Source organism: Equus przewalskii, chromosome 15 (genome assembly GCF_037783145.1).
Source record: "Equus przewalskii isolate Varuska chromosome 15, EquPr2, whole genome shotgun sequence".
Taxonomy (NCBI): Eukaryota; Metazoa; Chordata; class Mammalia; order Perissodactyla; family Equidae; genus Equus; species Equus przewalskii.
In genome coordinates this window covers 40,707,716-40,725,643 of record NC_091845.1, presented here as the reverse complement: position 1 = coordinate 40,725,643, position 17,928 = coordinate 40,707,716, and the positions used below count along the sequence as shown (strand labels likewise).

The 17,928-nt window shown below is 36.4% G+C and overlaps 1 protein-coding gene across 4 annotated transcripts in view; it reads right to left on the bottom strand.

The window, feature by feature from the left end:
* SMARCC1 (SWI/SNF related BAF chromatin remodeling complex subunit C1) overlaps positions 1 to 17,928 on the bottom strand; it is a 165,586-nt gene that overhangs the window by 100,021 nt on the left and 47,637 nt on the right. For all 4 annotated transcript variants that reach the window (XM_070575546.1, XM_070575548.1, XM_070575549.1 and 1 more), the window contains exons 9-10: positions 4,410 to 4,535; positions 2,026 to 2,147 (exon numbers count right to left, since the gene is read on the bottom strand). In XM_070575546.1, the coding sequence (XP_070431647.1) occupies positions 2,026 to 2,147; positions 4,410 to 4,535 (248 nt within the window). The remainder of the gene's footprint in view (positions 1 to 2,025; positions 2,148 to 4,409; positions 4,536 to 17,928) is intronic.

The following is a 17,928-nucleotide window of genomic DNA, read 5'->3' as shown; positions in this document are numbered from 1 at the left end:
ACAGTTAAGCTGAACCTTTGGAACTATAAAAAGCAGGCAATTTTTCAGGATGATGCACAAAGGCATGAGGAAAAAATTAACTGTTTAGGGAAGAAATGCATAGTAATCTAGAGTATACTGACAAGTGAGTGGGAATGGAGAAAGAGCCAACTGAAACACACGTGGGACCAACCAGCCTGAGTCCTCACTGCTGAGAGAATGCTCAAAGTTCTCTTCTGAGAGGGACAAGATATTGGTATACGTTAGAATAAGATACATTGGGTAAAATTTTCTTGAAATAAACATTAAATGACAATATTGTAAAAGCCTATGACCCTAAAGGTGGCAGGGAGATAAAATACATTAAAAAGGAAAGAAGAGATGCAGGGAAACCAAATAAAACAAATGTTAGGAAAACAGATTTGAATATGTTTTGGTTAAATATAGGATCCTAAGGGGAAACTTAAAATGTGCAGAACCCTGCTCATTAGAAAGCAGATGCATTCTATTAAAGGACACAGATACATTTATTTTGGAAACTCAATTTGGTGGGCTTTATACTCCGAGTATAGGCTAAATGCCACCACGTGAGCCTCCTGGACATCACATCTTGGTTTGGTGACCAAGCAACACATCAAATTCAGGCCCACAAACATGTAGAAAAGTTGCTATGGCTTTCTTCACAAAGATCTCAGGGAGCTCTGAAATCTCTGAACATCAACACTAACATTCAGATTAGAAACAGGTGGTCAGCCCCATGGCCACATGCTTAAGTTTGCATGCTCCACTTCAGCGACCCAGGGTTTCGCCCCAGTTCGGATCCTGGGTGTGGACATGGCACCACTCATTAGGCTATGCTGAGGCGGTAACCCACACGCCACAACTAGAAGGACCCACAACTAGAATATACAACTATGTACTGGGGGGATTTGGGGAGAAAAAGCAGGAAAAAAAACCAAAGATGATTGGCAACAGTTGTTAGCTCAGATGCCAATCTTTAATTTAAAAAAAGAAGAAATTTAAGAAATAAAGTTACCCTCAATAATACCTAAAAGAATATCTATTTTTGCGGTTTTAATTTTTACATCACAATACATGTGACATGACAAAATAACTAAATCTTTTTATAACTGTGACTGGCTCATTAATATTATTTATAAAACTAAGAGTTTTTTAACTTCCTTAAAAGCTTCTATGCATGGTTAAGAATGCTTCAGATAATGCTACCCTTCCAGAAATAATGTAATTCAAGCATGTTCTGGGCACAGAAATGCAAATTTGGTTGGAGAGGAAAATCAGTAAAAGTAAGCTGATGGAAAGAAGATGTCAAGTAGATCTTTACAGCCCAGTAAACAGCCAGAGATTTAACAAATTTACTACCACATGAAAAGAATAAATTTTGCAAATTGTCATGTTCTAAGACTAAACTATAACATCTGTGAAATTGCATTAAAAATATTTTGAGCTACACAATCCCAAAATTAAGTATCTACTTAATAATAAATTATTAAGTATTATCTACGATTTATTAAGTATCTACTTCAGGCCAGGCACTGTGCAAGGGCTTTAAAGTATCACTTAATTCCCACAACCTATTAATAGAAACCAAAATTCTCACTAAGCAAGATTCACTAAATACAAATGTAACCCAGTGAACAAGGCACTATGCTGTTGCACATTGCAGAACATCAAACAGACACAGGTTCCTTTCTTCTGTAAGTCATTTTGATCACAAATGGGGCAGGTGGTAAAATCAGAAAAAAATACTATGGTGAGTATAATTTCTTAAATTCCCTACACCAGCTACGCTTCTCAATATACACTTATATACAGAAAAAAAGACCGTATTCAGGGTGCCTTTGTACAAATATGACATAAGATGCCCATCAGATAACATCGCATAACATGACAAGCTTTCGAAGCTAAGACTTCCCACCAAGTCAAAGTAAGACTTCCTTTCAGCAAAACTTCCAATATAAATGTAAAAATCTGGACAGTCCTTTGGAGTTTGTTTTAATGCCTTTTAAATCATGCTGAAGTTCTTACCCTTTCTTCCCACTCTTCTTCCGGGATTCTGTGGGTGTGGGAGGCGGAGGGGAAGGCGAATGTTTCCTCTTTCGAGCATTAGCTGATGCTTTTCTATCTCTTCTCTCTGGACTTCTGACTGGCTAGGAAAAAGTAAATGGAAATGAGTATCAGCCAGCTTTGCTGACTCCTCAGTTTCTACAAATCCTTGTTCAAAGGTGAGTTTTCACAAACAAAGATAATACCAAACCCACGAGCTCGGAGCAAATGAAAGGCACATGATTAAGCACCCTGGACCACCAGCAGTGAAGAGACTTCTCCTGACTTCTCAGGTGATGCACCACCAGTGGAAGTATCAGAACCATCTACTGGTATTCAAACTATGCTAAAAAACAGACATGCCCAAACTATGCACAACTAAAACCCGTTCCTGTTCACATTCTGTGTTTCCAGGTGGGAAAAGCATTTTCAATAACTACTGGAAAAATATGAAACATACGCTATTAAATTAATGAAATACAAAGACCAGCTGATGGATCTTGTGAAAATGTACCAGAAACTACTCCTAATTCATCAGTAAAAGGAATATAACGGATACCTTTATGACACAAAAAATGTTAAATAAGATTGCAATTTATGATTTAAAAGTCAACCTATACAAGTAAAACTACCCCTATTTTGTAGATGACATGATCTTATATATAGATAACCCTAAGGAATCCACAAAAAAACTATGTAAGCTAATAAATGAGTTAAATAGATTTGCAGGATGCACATCAATATACAAAAGCCAACCTGTGGATAACTGTTTAATAAAATAGACCATAATAAAGAAAAAAAAGACACGTAAAGTGATCCAAGTATTGTATCTGAGGTGCAAAAAAAAAATTAGAGATTAAAACATCAATTAAATATTTATTTTTCTCTGGTACCCTCCTACCCCTTACAACTATCCATTTCCTTTTGGTAGCTCTGTAGCATCAAATTGGGAATCTGAGTCATCTTACAGACCTATAAGAGAAGTTTCAAAGAAAATCTAAACTACACACACCTTTTTGATTGCATAGTAAGTTTGAAGTTAAACTTTTTAAATAGGAATATTAAATCAATTTTCAAATAATCCCCCTAAAAGTAAGTGAATAAATAAACAAAAACATCTAAATCTGTACAGGGGTGGATAAGAAAAGATAAGTTTAATAATGTGATATGGAAATGAGAATATTCCTAATGACAAAAAACTTAGTTTGAAATGCATTAAGAGAAAACAAACATATAAACATATCAGCAGGGGAACACTAAAATAAAAAGAATTTTAAAGTCAAATTCCAAAACAAATACAAACAAAATGAAAGGATATGATAAAAGATCTACTTTTTAAATATTTTTCTTAAAAATAAAGAATACACAAAGTCTGACAAAGAGGTTTAGTAAGGTCTCAGGGCTGAAACTAAGGTATGAAAGAACTGTACTTTCTAAGTTAATGGGTATAAGTACATCTGTCTCAAAGACTTTGCAAAAACTAAAATACAAAACAAAAAGCAAAAATTCTAAGTGCCTCCAGTGAAAAGGACTTCAGAATCACAAGTCTCTCTCTGTCTAAAGCGGTCAGAAACCCAACACTAACACATCCAAGCCGCCTTCTCAGTCTCAAAGCTTCCCCTAGTGACACACCTACCTCACAAGTTGTGATGTATAAGAAATCACAGATAAATATTTAAGTGGCTAGGCTTCTTAAAGGATCGAAGAGTATTAAATGTCAAGTCTTCCCACATCAAAAAGGACTAAATTATAACTCTGAGACCTTTAAGGCCTATACTTTGTACTAACTACTGTATGTGCATTAACAAAGCTACCAAAAAATATTTTAAAAAAATGAGGAGCCAGCCCTGAGGGCCTAGTGGTTAAAGTTCAGCACTCACCACTTCGGTGGCCTGGGTTCACTTCCCGGTCACGGAACCACAGCACCCACCCGTCAGCTGCTGTGCTGCGGTAGTGGTTCACATAGAAGAACTAGCACGACTTACAACTAGGACACACAACTATCTACTGGGGCTTTGGGGAGAAAGAAAAAGTTTTCTCTTGGAAAACCAACAGCTAAGTTAAATTACCCTGTGATGATACTTGGTTCACAAAATTAAAACTCACATCTAGAAAACAAAATCAGCTGTACCACTGTCATACTACATGGACCACTTGAAATCTTAATGACCCTTTGAGATTTTCATGCTCCTTTTTTGGGGTTGCCAGCTCCTGAGATGGTTGTTAACAGCCACTTACTAAGTCTTATATATACTTGATGGATGCACCTTGGTTTATATGTGAGAGTTCATTAATGAAGATGTGACAATATTCAGGCCAAGAAAGAAGAAAGACCAAGAGGAGAAAAATGGTGCCAAACCAAATACCTCTTCGTTCTTTGTTGAAATTCGCTGACGAAAACTCACAGGCTTCCTGTTCTCATCCACCTCATAATCCTCCTCATTCATCCATTCATTGAAAACATCAGTGTCCAAAATCCATTTCGCATGAACCTAAAACCACATCAAAGCATGACTATCTACATAAGTAATAAATCATTAGAGTTTTTAAAGTACTCAAAATGAAAGAAGCTGATTTACTAACCAAAGCCTCAAATGCATATAACAGTTTAAAGACAAGATTATTAATGACATGTGAGTGGCAACTTAATCATTTCTAATTTTCATTCCATGTTTTTACTGAGGAAATGGTAAGAAAGCATCACTGGTTTTACGTAGACTGAGGTTTTGATACCAAGACCCTTAAGTTTGATAATCATGTCATCTTTTTTATTTCAATTTTAAGTATAATTGAAAAACAAAATTTGTAAAGTATTTAAGGTACACAGGGTGATTTGATATACAGACACATTGTGAAAGGATTCCTCCATCTAGTTATCACATCCATCACCTCACATATTGATCTTTTTGAGTGTGTGAGAGAACATTTAAGTTCTACTCTCTCAGCAAATTTCAATTATACAGTAGTGTTCTCAACTATAGTCAACATGTTTACATCAGATCTTCAAACCTAATTCATCTTATAGGTCAGAGTTGATACCCTTTCCCAATCTCTCCCTATTCCACTCCCAACCCCCATTCCTGGCAACCACTCTTCTACTCTCTGTTTCTAGGAGTTTTGACATTTTTTTTTTTTTAGATTCCACATATAAGTGATAAGTGAGTATGTGCCTTATTTCACTAATCATGGCATCTTTATCTTCATGAAAATCACCAACACAAACATTTAACAGCAAAAGGCCAAATTTAGTCACTGCTTTAGGCATGCAGGATGTCTCTAGGTTTATGCATTCAACAACATTTTAAGTAATGATGAAAGAGTACATTTACACAGACCTATGACCTAGCCCCATCCAGAACACACGGTGCTCTATGGAGACCTTTTACAATCAGCCAAGGCTGGGGGAGGTGGGATAAGTGAGAGTCAGATTTGGGCTTCTTCCCAGTCCTTCACAAGGCCACTTATCTTGCTTTTTTCTTAGTGTTTCTGACTAAGAATTACTAAAATGACGTTTTCTCTGGTTGTTGTATAGATATAGATTGATATTTAAACCACAGACCTAACCTATATAATATTTCTATTTATCCAACAGTATTTCTCAAGGGAGCACATAATTACAACTGGAGACTAGACAGTCCGTCCTTGTGTGGAACTGCTGTTCACATCAAGTCATGGGGCTGGCGGGGGTTGTGGGGGGGGAGGTTTGCAATTAACATGCCTGGTCAAGAACCATTAAAATATTATCATGAGAGCAAACAGAAGAGCAACTACAACTATGAAATTTTCCTAGAAGTAAAAGCAAGATACAACATGGCAATCACTAGGCGACAATATGGACTTTCTAATAAAAATATTTTGCCAATCTAAGCTCCTCCTGGCCCCCTCCCCTTTCTTTTAATAAAAAGGAAGGGTTACTAAATTGGTTGCTCGGGATAATGCCTGAATCACATATTGATTTAAGAATGACATCCATCTGACTACACGCCTCTTCTCTCTCCAAAAGTAGTGTTATACATTAACACACACAAACGTAAAATTAATACCCTGTCAAAGAGAATATAAGACCTTAAATAATGTAACCTGAAAAGACTCCTGTATGTACAAATTATGGGAAGGGGGTATAAACAGAGCACACGAGAAACTTTAAGCTAATCAGAGAAAGAATCTATTTAAAGGTATGACTGTTAAAGAAAAGGGTAAATTAATTCATAATGTTTTAGAAAACACATGTCACAGCATTTACAAACTTAATAGTGTTTTCCAAAGTGTTGCAAAGTGTGTACATATTATAAAAGTAGAACTGAGGGGCCGGCCCCGTGGCCGAGTGGTTAAGTTAGCGCGCTCTGCTTCAGCGGCCTAGGGTTTCACCAGTTCAAATCCTGGGCACGGACATGGCACCGCTCATCAAGCCATGCTGAGGCGGCATCCCACATGCCACAACTAGAAGGACCCACAACTAAAAATACACAACTATGTACCAGGGGGCTTTGGGAGAAAAAGGAAAAATAAAATCTTTAAGAAAAAAAGCAGAGCTGAATATTCACATTACATTCTTTGCCATCCAGAAAACCTTAACAGAAATCACTTGAGGAAGTTTGTTAGGACAGCATGGACAGCTAACAACTATTTGTGCAGGCAGACTGATGAACTCCTTACATATAATATGAATCTCATTCACTCTTCCTGAGCATGGTACAGCAATGTAGGTGTCAGTCTCTCCAGTTCTCCAAATCAGCAAACTGCAGAACAGAGTGGCAGCAAGCTGTGCAGTTACCTACCTCCCTCGAGGGAAAGCTTGGATTTACACTGAGTTCTGTATAAGCTCTTAAATCATTATGCCCTATTACCTTTCTCATAAAAATACCTTAGAGTCAGAATAACATAGCAATAGGGTATGGGGCCTTGGGAAAAATTACCTAACTTCTGAAACCCAGTTTCCTTACGAATAAAATGATACCATCATAAACTCTGTTATCAATCCCAGTCCTAAACTTCTGACACTATGACCCTTCAAGATAATATGTTTCCAAAAATCCTTTGGTAGTACTTTACAATATTATATGGCCCACCAGTCATACAGTTTATTCCTTTAATCAACATTTTTTTCCCAACTTAATTCTGTTTGACAGATGTAGAATATACTCCATCTGACTACACACAAAGACCCATCTGTTTGAAACGGTTAGGCCATCTTGGTGGCTGAGCAGTTCTAACATTAGAGAACACAGTTCACATCTTTTCAAGTTTTCAATGAAAGAATGGTTTGGATGTAATTCCTCAGATTACACTTAAAGTGATCTTTTTTTATTTTGTTGTTTTTGTTTTTTTGAATCACCAAAGGCTATGGCAATATATACAGCAGGAATTGGTAAACATTTTTCTTATGGGTCAGACAGTAAATATTTTAGGCTGGCAAGCCATATGGTCTCTGTCCCAACTACTTAACTCGACTGCTACAGGACAGAAGCCGTCACAGACGATATGCAGACAAACAGGTTTGATGGTGTCTAACAAAATTTTACATACAAAAACCGGTGGCTATAATTTGCCAAATAGTCTATAATTTGTCAACCCTTGTAAAAAGTAAAAGTGGACACTCTATATGTGCGATTTAAGAGAGAAAAATTTCTCCAAAAACATATCTTATTATATGATCATTCTAAAATGATCAAGGAAGTATAAAGAAAATTATACAACTTTACTGTAAGATATAAAAGACCTAAATAAACTGGGAGGTAAATCACATCCACAGATTGAGAGATTCAAAATTGTACAAATGTCAGTTTTCTCTAAATTGTTCTAAAGATTAATTTAATTCCAACCAAAATCCCAATGAGTTTGTTTTGTTTTTTTTTCTTTTATCAATCTTTTATTATTATTTTTTTTATTGAGTTATTGATAGGTTACAATCTTGTGAAATTTAAATTGTACATTAATGTTTGTCAGTCATGTTGTAGGTGCACCACTTCACCCTTTGTGCCCACCCCCGACCCGACCTTCCCCCTGGTATCCACTAAACTGTTCTTGGTCCATAGTTTTAAATTCCTCATATGAGTGGAGTCATACACAGATTATCTTTCTCTCGCTGGCTTATTTCACTTAACACAATTCCCTCAAGGTCCATCCATGTTATTGCAAATGCAATGATTTTGTTCTGTTTTGCAGCTGAGTAGTATTCCATTGTATATATGTACCACATCTTCTTTATCCATTCGTCTGTTGATGGGCACTTAGGTTGCTTCCATGTATTGGCTATTGTAAACAGTGCTGCAATAAACACTGGGGTGCACAGGACTTTTGCGATTGCTGACTTCAGGCTCTTTGGATAAATACCCAGTAGTGGGATGGCTGGATCGTATGGTAGTTCTATTTTTAGTTTTTTGAGGAATCTCCATACTGTTTTCCATAGTGGCTGCACCAGTTTGCATTCCCACCAGCAGTGTATGAGGGTTCCTTTTTCTCTGCAACCTCTCCAACATTTGTTGCTATTAGTTTTAGATATTTTTGTCATTCTAACAGGTGTAAGGTGATATCTTAGTGTAGTTTTGATTTGCATTTCCCTGATGATCAGCGATGATGAGCATCTTTTCATGTGCCTATTGGCCATCAGTATATCTTCTTTGGAGAAATGTCTGTTCATGTCTCCAGCCCATTTTTTGATTGGGTTGTTTGATGTTTTGTTGTTGAGTTGCGAGAGTTCTTTATCTATTAAGAATATTAAGCCTTTGTCAGATAGATGACTTGCAAATATTTTTTCCAAGTTAGTGGGTTGTTTTTTTGTTTCAATCCTGTTTTCATTTGCCTTGAAGAAGCTCTTTAATCTGATGAAGTCCCATTTGTTTATTCTTTCTATTGTTTCCCTTCTCTGAGAAGGCATGGTGTCCGAAAAGATCCTTTTAATACTGATGTCAAAGAGTGTACTGCCTACGTTTTCTTCCAGAAGCCTTATGGTTTCAGGTCTCACCTTTAGGTCTTTAATCCATTTTGAGTTTATTTTGGTGAATGGTGAAAAAGAATGGTCAATTTTCATTCTTTTACATATGGCTTTCCAGTTTTCCCAGCACCATTTGTTGAAAAGACTTTCTTTTCTCCATTGTATGCCCTCAGCTCCTTTGTCAAAGATAAGCTGTCCATAGATGTGTGGTTTTATTTCTGGGCTTTCAATTCTGTTCCATTGATCTGTGCACCTGTTTTTGTACCAGTACCATGCTGTTTTGATTATTGTAGCTTTGTAGTATGTTTTGAAGTCAGGGATTGTGATGCCTCCCATTTTGTTCCTTTTTCTCAGGATTGCTTTAGAAATTCGGGGTCTTTTGTTGCCCCATATGAATTTTAGGATTCTTTGCTCTAATTCTGTAAAGAATGTCATTGGGATTCTGATTGGGATGGCGTTCAATCTGCAGATTGCTTTAGGTAGTATGGACATTTTAACTATGTTTATTCTTCCAATCCATGTACATGGAATGTCTTTCCATCTCCTTATGTCATCATCCAATTCTCTCAGAAAGGCCTTGTAATTTTCATTATATAGGTCCTTCACTTCCTTAAATTTACCCCAAGGTATTTTATTCTTTTTGTTGCGATTGTGAATGGTATTGTATTCTTGAGTTCTTCTTCTGTTGGTTCATTACTGGAGTATAGAAATGCTACTGATTTACGCAAATTGATTTCATACCTTGCAACTGTGCTGTAGTTGTTGATTACTTCTAACAGTTTTCCAATGGATTCTTTGGGGTTTTCTATATATAAGATCATGTCATCTGCAAACAGCGAGAGTTTCACTTCTTCACTCCCTATTTGGATTCCTTTTATTCCTTTTTCTTGCCTGATTGCTCTGGCCAGGACCTTCAGTACTATGTTAAATAAGAGTGGTGATAGAGGGCATCCTTGTCTCGTTCCTGTTTTCAGGGGGATGGAGTTCAGTTTTTGTATGATGTTGGCTATGGGTTTGTCATATATGGCCTTTATTATGTTGAGGTAGTTTCCTTCTATGCCCATTTTGTTCAGAGTTTTTATCATAAATGGCTGTTGGATCTTGTCAAATGCCTTCTCTGCATCTATTGAGATGATCATGTGGTTTTTATTCCTCAGTTTGTTGATGTGGTGTATCACGTTGATTGATTTGCGGATGTTGAACCATCCCTGTGTCCCTGGTATGAATCCCACCTGATCCTGATGTATGATTCTTTTGATGAATTGCTGAATTTTGGTTGCCAAAATTTTGTTTAGAATTTTTGCATCTATGTTCATCAGTGATATTGGCCTGTAGTTCTCTTTTTTCGTGGTGTCCTTGTCGGGTTTTGGTATCAGCGTGATGTTCGCCTCATAGAATGAGTTAGGAAGTGTTCCATCTTCCCTAATTTTTTGGAATAGCTTGAAAAGGATAGGTGTTAAATCCTCTCTGAAAGTTTGGTAGAATTCCCCAGGAAAGCCATCTGGTCCTGGGGTTTTATTCTTTGGGATGTTTCTGATTGCTGTTTCAATCTCTTTCCTTGTGATTGGTCTGTTCAAATTGTCTGCCTCTTCTTGAGTGAGCTTTGAGAGATTGTAGAAGTCCAAGAATTTATCCATTTCCTCTAGGTTATCCATTCTGTTGGCATATAGTTTTTTGTAGTATTCTCTTATAATCTGTTGTATTTCTGCAGAGTCTGTTGTTATTTCTCCTCGCTCATTTCTGATTTTGTTTATGTGAGCTTTCTCCCTTTTTTTCTTTGTAAGTCTGGCTAGTGGTTTGTCAATTTTATTTATCTTCTCAAAAAACCAGCTCTTTGTCTCATTGATCCTTTCTACTGCCTTTTTCGTTTCAATAGTATTTATTTCTGCTGTGATTTTTATTATTTCTCTCCTTCTGCTGACTTTGGGCTCCATTTGTTCTTTTTTCTCTAGTTCAGTTAGGTGTGCTTTAAGGTTGCTTATTTGGGATTTTTCTTGTTTGTTAAGATGTGCCTGTATTGCGATGAATTTTCCTCTTAATACAGCTTTTGCTGTATCCCATATGAGTTGGTATGGCATGCTATCATTTTCATTTGTTTCCAGGTATTTTTTTATTTCTTCGTTAATTTCTTCAATGATCCATTGCTTGTTCAGTAGTGTGTTGTTTAGTCTCCACATCTTTGTGCCTTTCTCGGCTTTTTTCTTGTAATTAATTTCTAGCCTTATAGCACTATGATCTGAGAAGATGCTTGTTATTATTTCAATTTTTTTAAATTTGTAGAGGCTTGCCTTGTTTCCCAACATATGGTCTATCCTAGAGAATGTTCCATGTGCACTTGAGAAGAATGTGTATTCAGCTCCTTCAGGGTGGAGTGATCTATATATGTCTATTAAGTCCAATTGTTTTAGTTTTTCATTCAGCTCCACTATATCCTTGTTGATTTTCTGTCTGGATGATCTGTCCATTGATGTGAGTGGGGTGTTGAGGTCCCCTACTATTATTGTGTTGTTTTTAACATCTTCCTTTAGGTCTGTTAATAGTTGCTTTATGAATCTTGGTGCTCCTGTGTTGGGTGCATAGATATTTATAAGCATTATTTCTTCTTGATGAAGTGTCCCTTTAATCATTATATATTGTCCCTCTGTGTCTCTCTTTACCTGTCTTATTTTGAAATCCACTTGGTCTGATATGAGAATTGCCAACACCTGCCTTTTTTTCCTTGCTATTTGCTTGAAGTATTGTCCTCCACCTCTTCACCCTGAGTCTGTGTTTGTCCTTGGGGCTGAGGTGTGTTTCCTGGAGGCAACAAATTGTTGGATCTTGTTCTTTAATCCATTTTGCCACTCTGTGTCTTTTTATTGGAGAGTTCAATCCGTTCACGTTGAGAGTGATTATTGATACATGTGGACTTAATGCTGTTAATCTGTCGCTCATTATCTTGTTTTTCTGTGTTTCTTTTCCTGTGTGCTTTAGACTACCCATTTAATACTGCAATTTCTTATGCTGGGTTTCTTAGATTTTTCCTTATCTATGATTTGTGACTCTGCTCTGTACTTTATTTTAGTGTCTACCTTAAAGTTTGTATTTAGAATCTCGTGTATAATATAGTCTATTCTCTGGTGGTGTCTTACTTACTTGACCAATACTGATTTAGACCCTTTGCTCTTCCCCTCCTAAATATTTTCATTTTTTATTCCAACTCGTCTTATTAATTTGTAGTTAGAGTGCTAAGATCGTCCTTGTTTTGGTAGTTTCCTTATTTTTACCCTAATGCTACAGTTGAATATTTGCTATCCTGTTCTGGTTCTATTCATCGGTCTCCCTAGTCTGTGGATTGTGTCCCCTTTCTCCCTTTTTTCTTTTTTCAAGTATGAGAGCCTTCTTGAGGATTTCTTGTAATGGAGGGCTTTTAGTTACAAATTCCCTTAACTTTTGTTTGTCTGGAAAAGATTTAATTTCTCCCTCATATCTGAAGGAAATTCTTGCTGGATAGAGTATTCTTGGCTGAAGGTTTTTATCCTTTAAAGCTTTGAATATATCATTCCATTTACTCCTAGCTTGTAGGGTTTCTGTAGAGAAATCCGCTGACAGTCTGATAGGGGCTCCTTTATAGGTTATTCTCTTTTTTTTTCTTATTTCCCTGAGTATTCTTTCCTTATCATTCCTATTTGACAACTTTACTATTATGTGTCTTGCGGTGGGTCTTTTTACACTGACAAATCTAGGAGATCTAAAACCCTCCTCTACACACATTTCTCCGTTGAATCCTAGATTTGGGAAGTTCTCTTCAATAATTTCGTTAAGCATACTTTCTGCTCCATTTTCCTTTTCCATATTCTTGGGAATTCCTATGATCCTTATGTTCTTACTCCTCATTGAATCCATTATCTCTCGGAGATTTTCCTCATTTTTTTAAATTCTTAGTTCTCTTTCTTCCTCTGTCTGGCGCCATTCAGCCTGTCTGTCCTCGATTATGCTGATTTGCTCCTCTAGGTTGTCTACACGGGCATTCAGGGAATCCGTATTGTTTTATCTGGTCCATTGTGTTTTTCATCTCAAGTAATTCTGTTTGATTCTTCTTTATGATTTCAATCTCTTTTGTGAAGTAACTCCAGAACTCGGCTTGTTTCTCTTTCTCTCTACCTCATTGAGTTTTTTGATTATAGCTGCTCTGAATTCATTATCACTTAGTTTACCTAATTCCAAGTCCTCAGGACTTAATTCTGTGTTTTTATTGTTTTCCTTCTGGTCTGGGGCTTTTATAAATTGCTGGATGGTAGAGGAGCGGTTTTTTCTCATGGTGGTAGAATTCAGTTGCAGTTACAGCCTGTCGCCACTAGATGGGGGTCGAGAGTGCTGTGTTAGCTCTCCGCCTTGGGGCAAGATGGCTGCGCCCAGTGGCTTTGCTGGGGGGGAGGGGCTGTTACTCACATGCGCCGGTCTGGGTTCAGATCAGTTCTGTTCTCTGGTATCCCAAGGCCCTTGATTTATAGGGTCCCCGCGGACGGAAGCTTTCCCCCGTCAGCGGGTCTCCACTGAATCAGCGGCAGGAGTCCTGGATGATGCCCCGTCACGCGGCCCCTCCCCCGCTCCTTCCCGACCCACGCCGCAGCAATCGCAGACTCTAGGGGACGGAGCGATGTTCTCTCCCACCGTTCCAGCACCTCCGAAGGTGTAAAGCAAGGTTTATGATCTCCACCTTCTTGGTATTGTAGGTCTCTAACGAGCTGGCATTATGTTTATTCTCTGAAATTCAGTTCTTCCAATCTTTTGTTGTATTTTGGAGGGGAGAGAATCCCGGGTCAGCTCACCCTGCCATTTTGCTCCACCCACCTCCAAAACTGTTCGAGTTTGTTTTATATGATGTTAAAATTTAAACAAAAGAGCAAAGACCTAAGACCCAAGAGACCCTAGAAGAAAAATGTGGGAGTATTCAAGTAAGATCAAATTGACCAATAGATAATAGAGTCTAGAAACAAATATAAGTCCATGACATACATAAAAATTTACTTTTGACAGAAATTGCATGAATCAGTGGAGAGAGGAATCCACCTTGAATATTTTTCTGCCTTGAAAGGACAGATGATCTAGCACCACAGCAGGAAAAATTTTAAATATATGCAAAACAAAACTAAAGAACTTTTAAAGATGATCTGAGAAAATCATGATGACCTTAGGATTGGAAAACAAAAATGCAAGCTACTGAGAAAACATATTTATAACACAAACGAGTGACAATGGTTAGTATGCAGAATATCTAAAGAACACCTACAAACAAAAAAAAGACAATGCAATGGGAAAAAAGCAAAAGCTGGAAACAAACACTTCATGGAAGAAGAAACATCAAAGGTCACAGAATTCATGAAAAGATGATAAAGCTATTTAGTAATAAGAAAAATACAAGTTAAACCCATAATGAAATACTACTTCACTGAAATCTACTAGATAGGCAAATACTACAAAATCAGAAAATACCAGGCATTGGACAGGATATGGAACATCCAAAAAACTTATACACTCCTGGCTAAATAAATTTTTATGACCATCTGCAAACAATATGGCATTGTTTAGAAAAGGTGAATTTTGCATTCCCTGTGACCCAGCAATTCCATTCTGAACATATAACACGTTCACAATAGCATTTTTCATAACACCATGAAGTAGAAACAACCACACACCCACCTACATTACAATGGATATACTGTGATATAGTCACACAAAAGATTACTTCTACTACTATATACTATGGATGACATCTCAGGAACACAATGCTGAACAAAAAGGCAAGTCATGAAAGAATATGACTCCACTGATATTAAAAGCTTTTAAACATGATAACTAAAAGACCTGTGCAGTTGTACATATATCTGATGTAAAACTACAGTGAAAAGATAAGCTGAACATTTAGAATAATGGTTAACTGAGTGGGCAGGGCACAGGATGAACACACGGAATGTTTCAAAATTAACAGTAACCTTCTTTTTTATTGGGAGTGGTAAGTACACAGGTGTTTGTTTAACTGTGATCTGTTTTTCTCACCCATATTTAATAAATATTAATATCCACAATTTAATTTTTTAAATTAAGTGCTTTGTCACGGCAATCAAATTTCCTTTAGGACAAAAAAATAATACGTGGACATTGCTTCATAAAATAATACAGAAAATGAAAGAAAGAATTCCAGTTCAAATTTTCTGACTATTATACTAGGGTAATATTCTGTTACAAGTGAAATAAAAACACAGGAACAAGAAGAAAAAGTATAACTATATTTAACTTTTAAAGAGGAGCAGAGCATATGCACTATTTTTTAAATGGATAATGATGATGGAGAATGGTGTGTACAAATCACAAGTGTATTTAGATTTCATGGAATACATTAAGAAAAAGTATTTAAATAACGGATTCCACATACTCAGCAACTCTTTAAATTTCTAATGAAAAATTTTCTATGTCAACTGAAAGTACAAGATAGTAGTTCTTAAATTTCATTTTCTTGGATACATGATCAACAAAATTTAAAAACTACTGAATTAAGATATTTGTAATTGCTTTTATTGGTGAGCAGGCATTTTTTAGCTATCGCATTTCTTTTTTTTTTTTTTAATTTTGAGGAAGATTACCCCTGAGCTAACATCCACCACCAACCCTCTTTTTGCTGAGGAAGATTGACCTTCAGCTAACATCTGTGCCCGTCTTCCTTTCTTTTATATCTGAGACGCCTGCCACAGTATGGCTTGGTAAGAGGTTCGTAGGGCTGTGCCCAGGATCCGAGCCAGTGAACCCTGGGCCACCAAAGCAGAGCATGTGAACTCAACCGCTAGGCCACTGGCCCAGCCCAGCTGTAGTATTTCTTTTTAAAAGTCATTCTATTTTCCTAAAAACAAGACCAAAAAAATGTTATCGGTCACCTCATTCTTTACTGGCATTTGCCATCTCAATAAATTACCTAGGAGAGGTAGATTTCTCACAGTGGCCTTCTAAAAGAGAGTAAAGCACTTATTTGTAACTCAAAAGCCAACTTTACATGGAGAAAAGAGGGAACAGTTAAAAAAAAATTCTTTAGTCTACATATTAAATAAAAATTAAATAAAAATTCTAAAAGTCTGGCCTTTCTTTGTTAGAAATAAATTTAAAATAGCCCTAATGAAAAATCTAGAAGCTACATTTAAACAGACTTCTCTTTATAGCAGGAACAGGTACTGAGGTTTTTAGGAGTATCTATAAAATGAGATAATACTTTTAGGACATGAATGCCATGAAAATCAAGACAAAACATATTTTTCATCTATAAACTATAACATGTGTGTGGGTATATGTGGAAGAGTAATATTCCTCCTAACTAAAGGAAAAACAAACTATTCTATCTGGGATTAGTTTTAAGTAGTAGCAACCTAAAAAGTTTAATGGAGAAAAGAAGAAAGAAGGATAGATGAACTACTTAGCAGCTAAAAATGAAAAATTAGATACGTAATATTAAGAGAACACATTTAACTCATCTACATAGAGAAACCTAGTATATAGTAAAGGTGGTATCTCAAATCACTGAGGCAAAGGCGGCCTTTATAATAAATGGATACAGAATGTATCCATTTACACACAACTGGGAAGCCATTTCGAAAAGACACAATGAGATCCATTCCTTTTATCACATAAGAATAAACTCAAAATGGATTAGAGATCTATATGTAGAAAGTGAAACTATACAACTGCTAGAAGAAAACAGTGGCTAATTCCTCAACAACCAGAGGCAGAGACAGGCTTTACTATTCTGACTAAAATATTGATGCATTAAAAGGTAAAGAAGAAGAAATCTGACTATATAAAAATAATAAACCTTGGCATGGCAAAAAAACACCATAACTAAAGTCAAAAACACAACTAAATATTTGCAATATACGTCTCATATTAATGGCTAACATTCTCAACATTTAAAAAGAACCTCTAAAACTCTAGGAGACAAAAGAAAAATCCTTACAGAAAAAATGAGAGAAAGATACACAGGTCACAAAAACCATAAAAAGAACTCTTGCAAACATAAAAGATGTTCAACTTCACTCAAAAGAAGAGAAATACAAATTAAAATCAACAGAGATACCATTTCTCATTGGCAAAAATTCAAAGGCTTCACAATATCCGCTCTGTTGGTTAGGCTATCAGGGAAGAGACACTCACTTCATTGCTTACAGGAATGCAAAAAGGGTACAAACTCCCAGGGGAGAGAGGCACGAATCTAACTATGTATTTTCATTTACTCTTCAACCCAGCAACCCTAATTCTAGAAATTTATCTTGACTATACACCTTAAACAATATGACAATACATATGGCACAAGGTTATTTATTGCAGTTTTGTCTGTAATTCCAAAATAATGCAAACTACTCAAATTTCTAAGCATAAAAAACTGGAGGACTAAACTACAGTGTATATACATAATGGAGGATTGTGCCGGTATGAACACTAGGGATTTCTAGGAGAGATTATTAAGTGGAAAAAGCCAAGTATACAAGAGAGAAATAAAAAAACATGCAAACTCCTGCATACCTTGACAAAAGCAAACACAGAAAGGATAAACCAGAAAATAATAAATTTGTTCTACAAGGAATGAGGGGAAGGAGGTAGAAAGAATATAAGAGGAAGTATACCTTTTTGGGGAAGCATGTTAGAATTCTACATATTCAAAATATAAAATTAAATCAATCTGAATTTGAAGAGAGAGAGGAAACACTTAAACTGAAAATAAACTGAAAGAAAGAAACCCAACTGCAGTTGAATTAAGTAACAACCTCACTGAAGATGGTGGAAGAGTTAATCTAACTAACTCATTAACACACTATTTACCAATTGTACCCTCAGACTTGGGCAGGACAGGGCCAGAGAGAGAACTACAAACATATCTTGCACTCTTAGTATTTTTGTTTATTGTAGCGGGTGGGCAATGCAATTCTGAA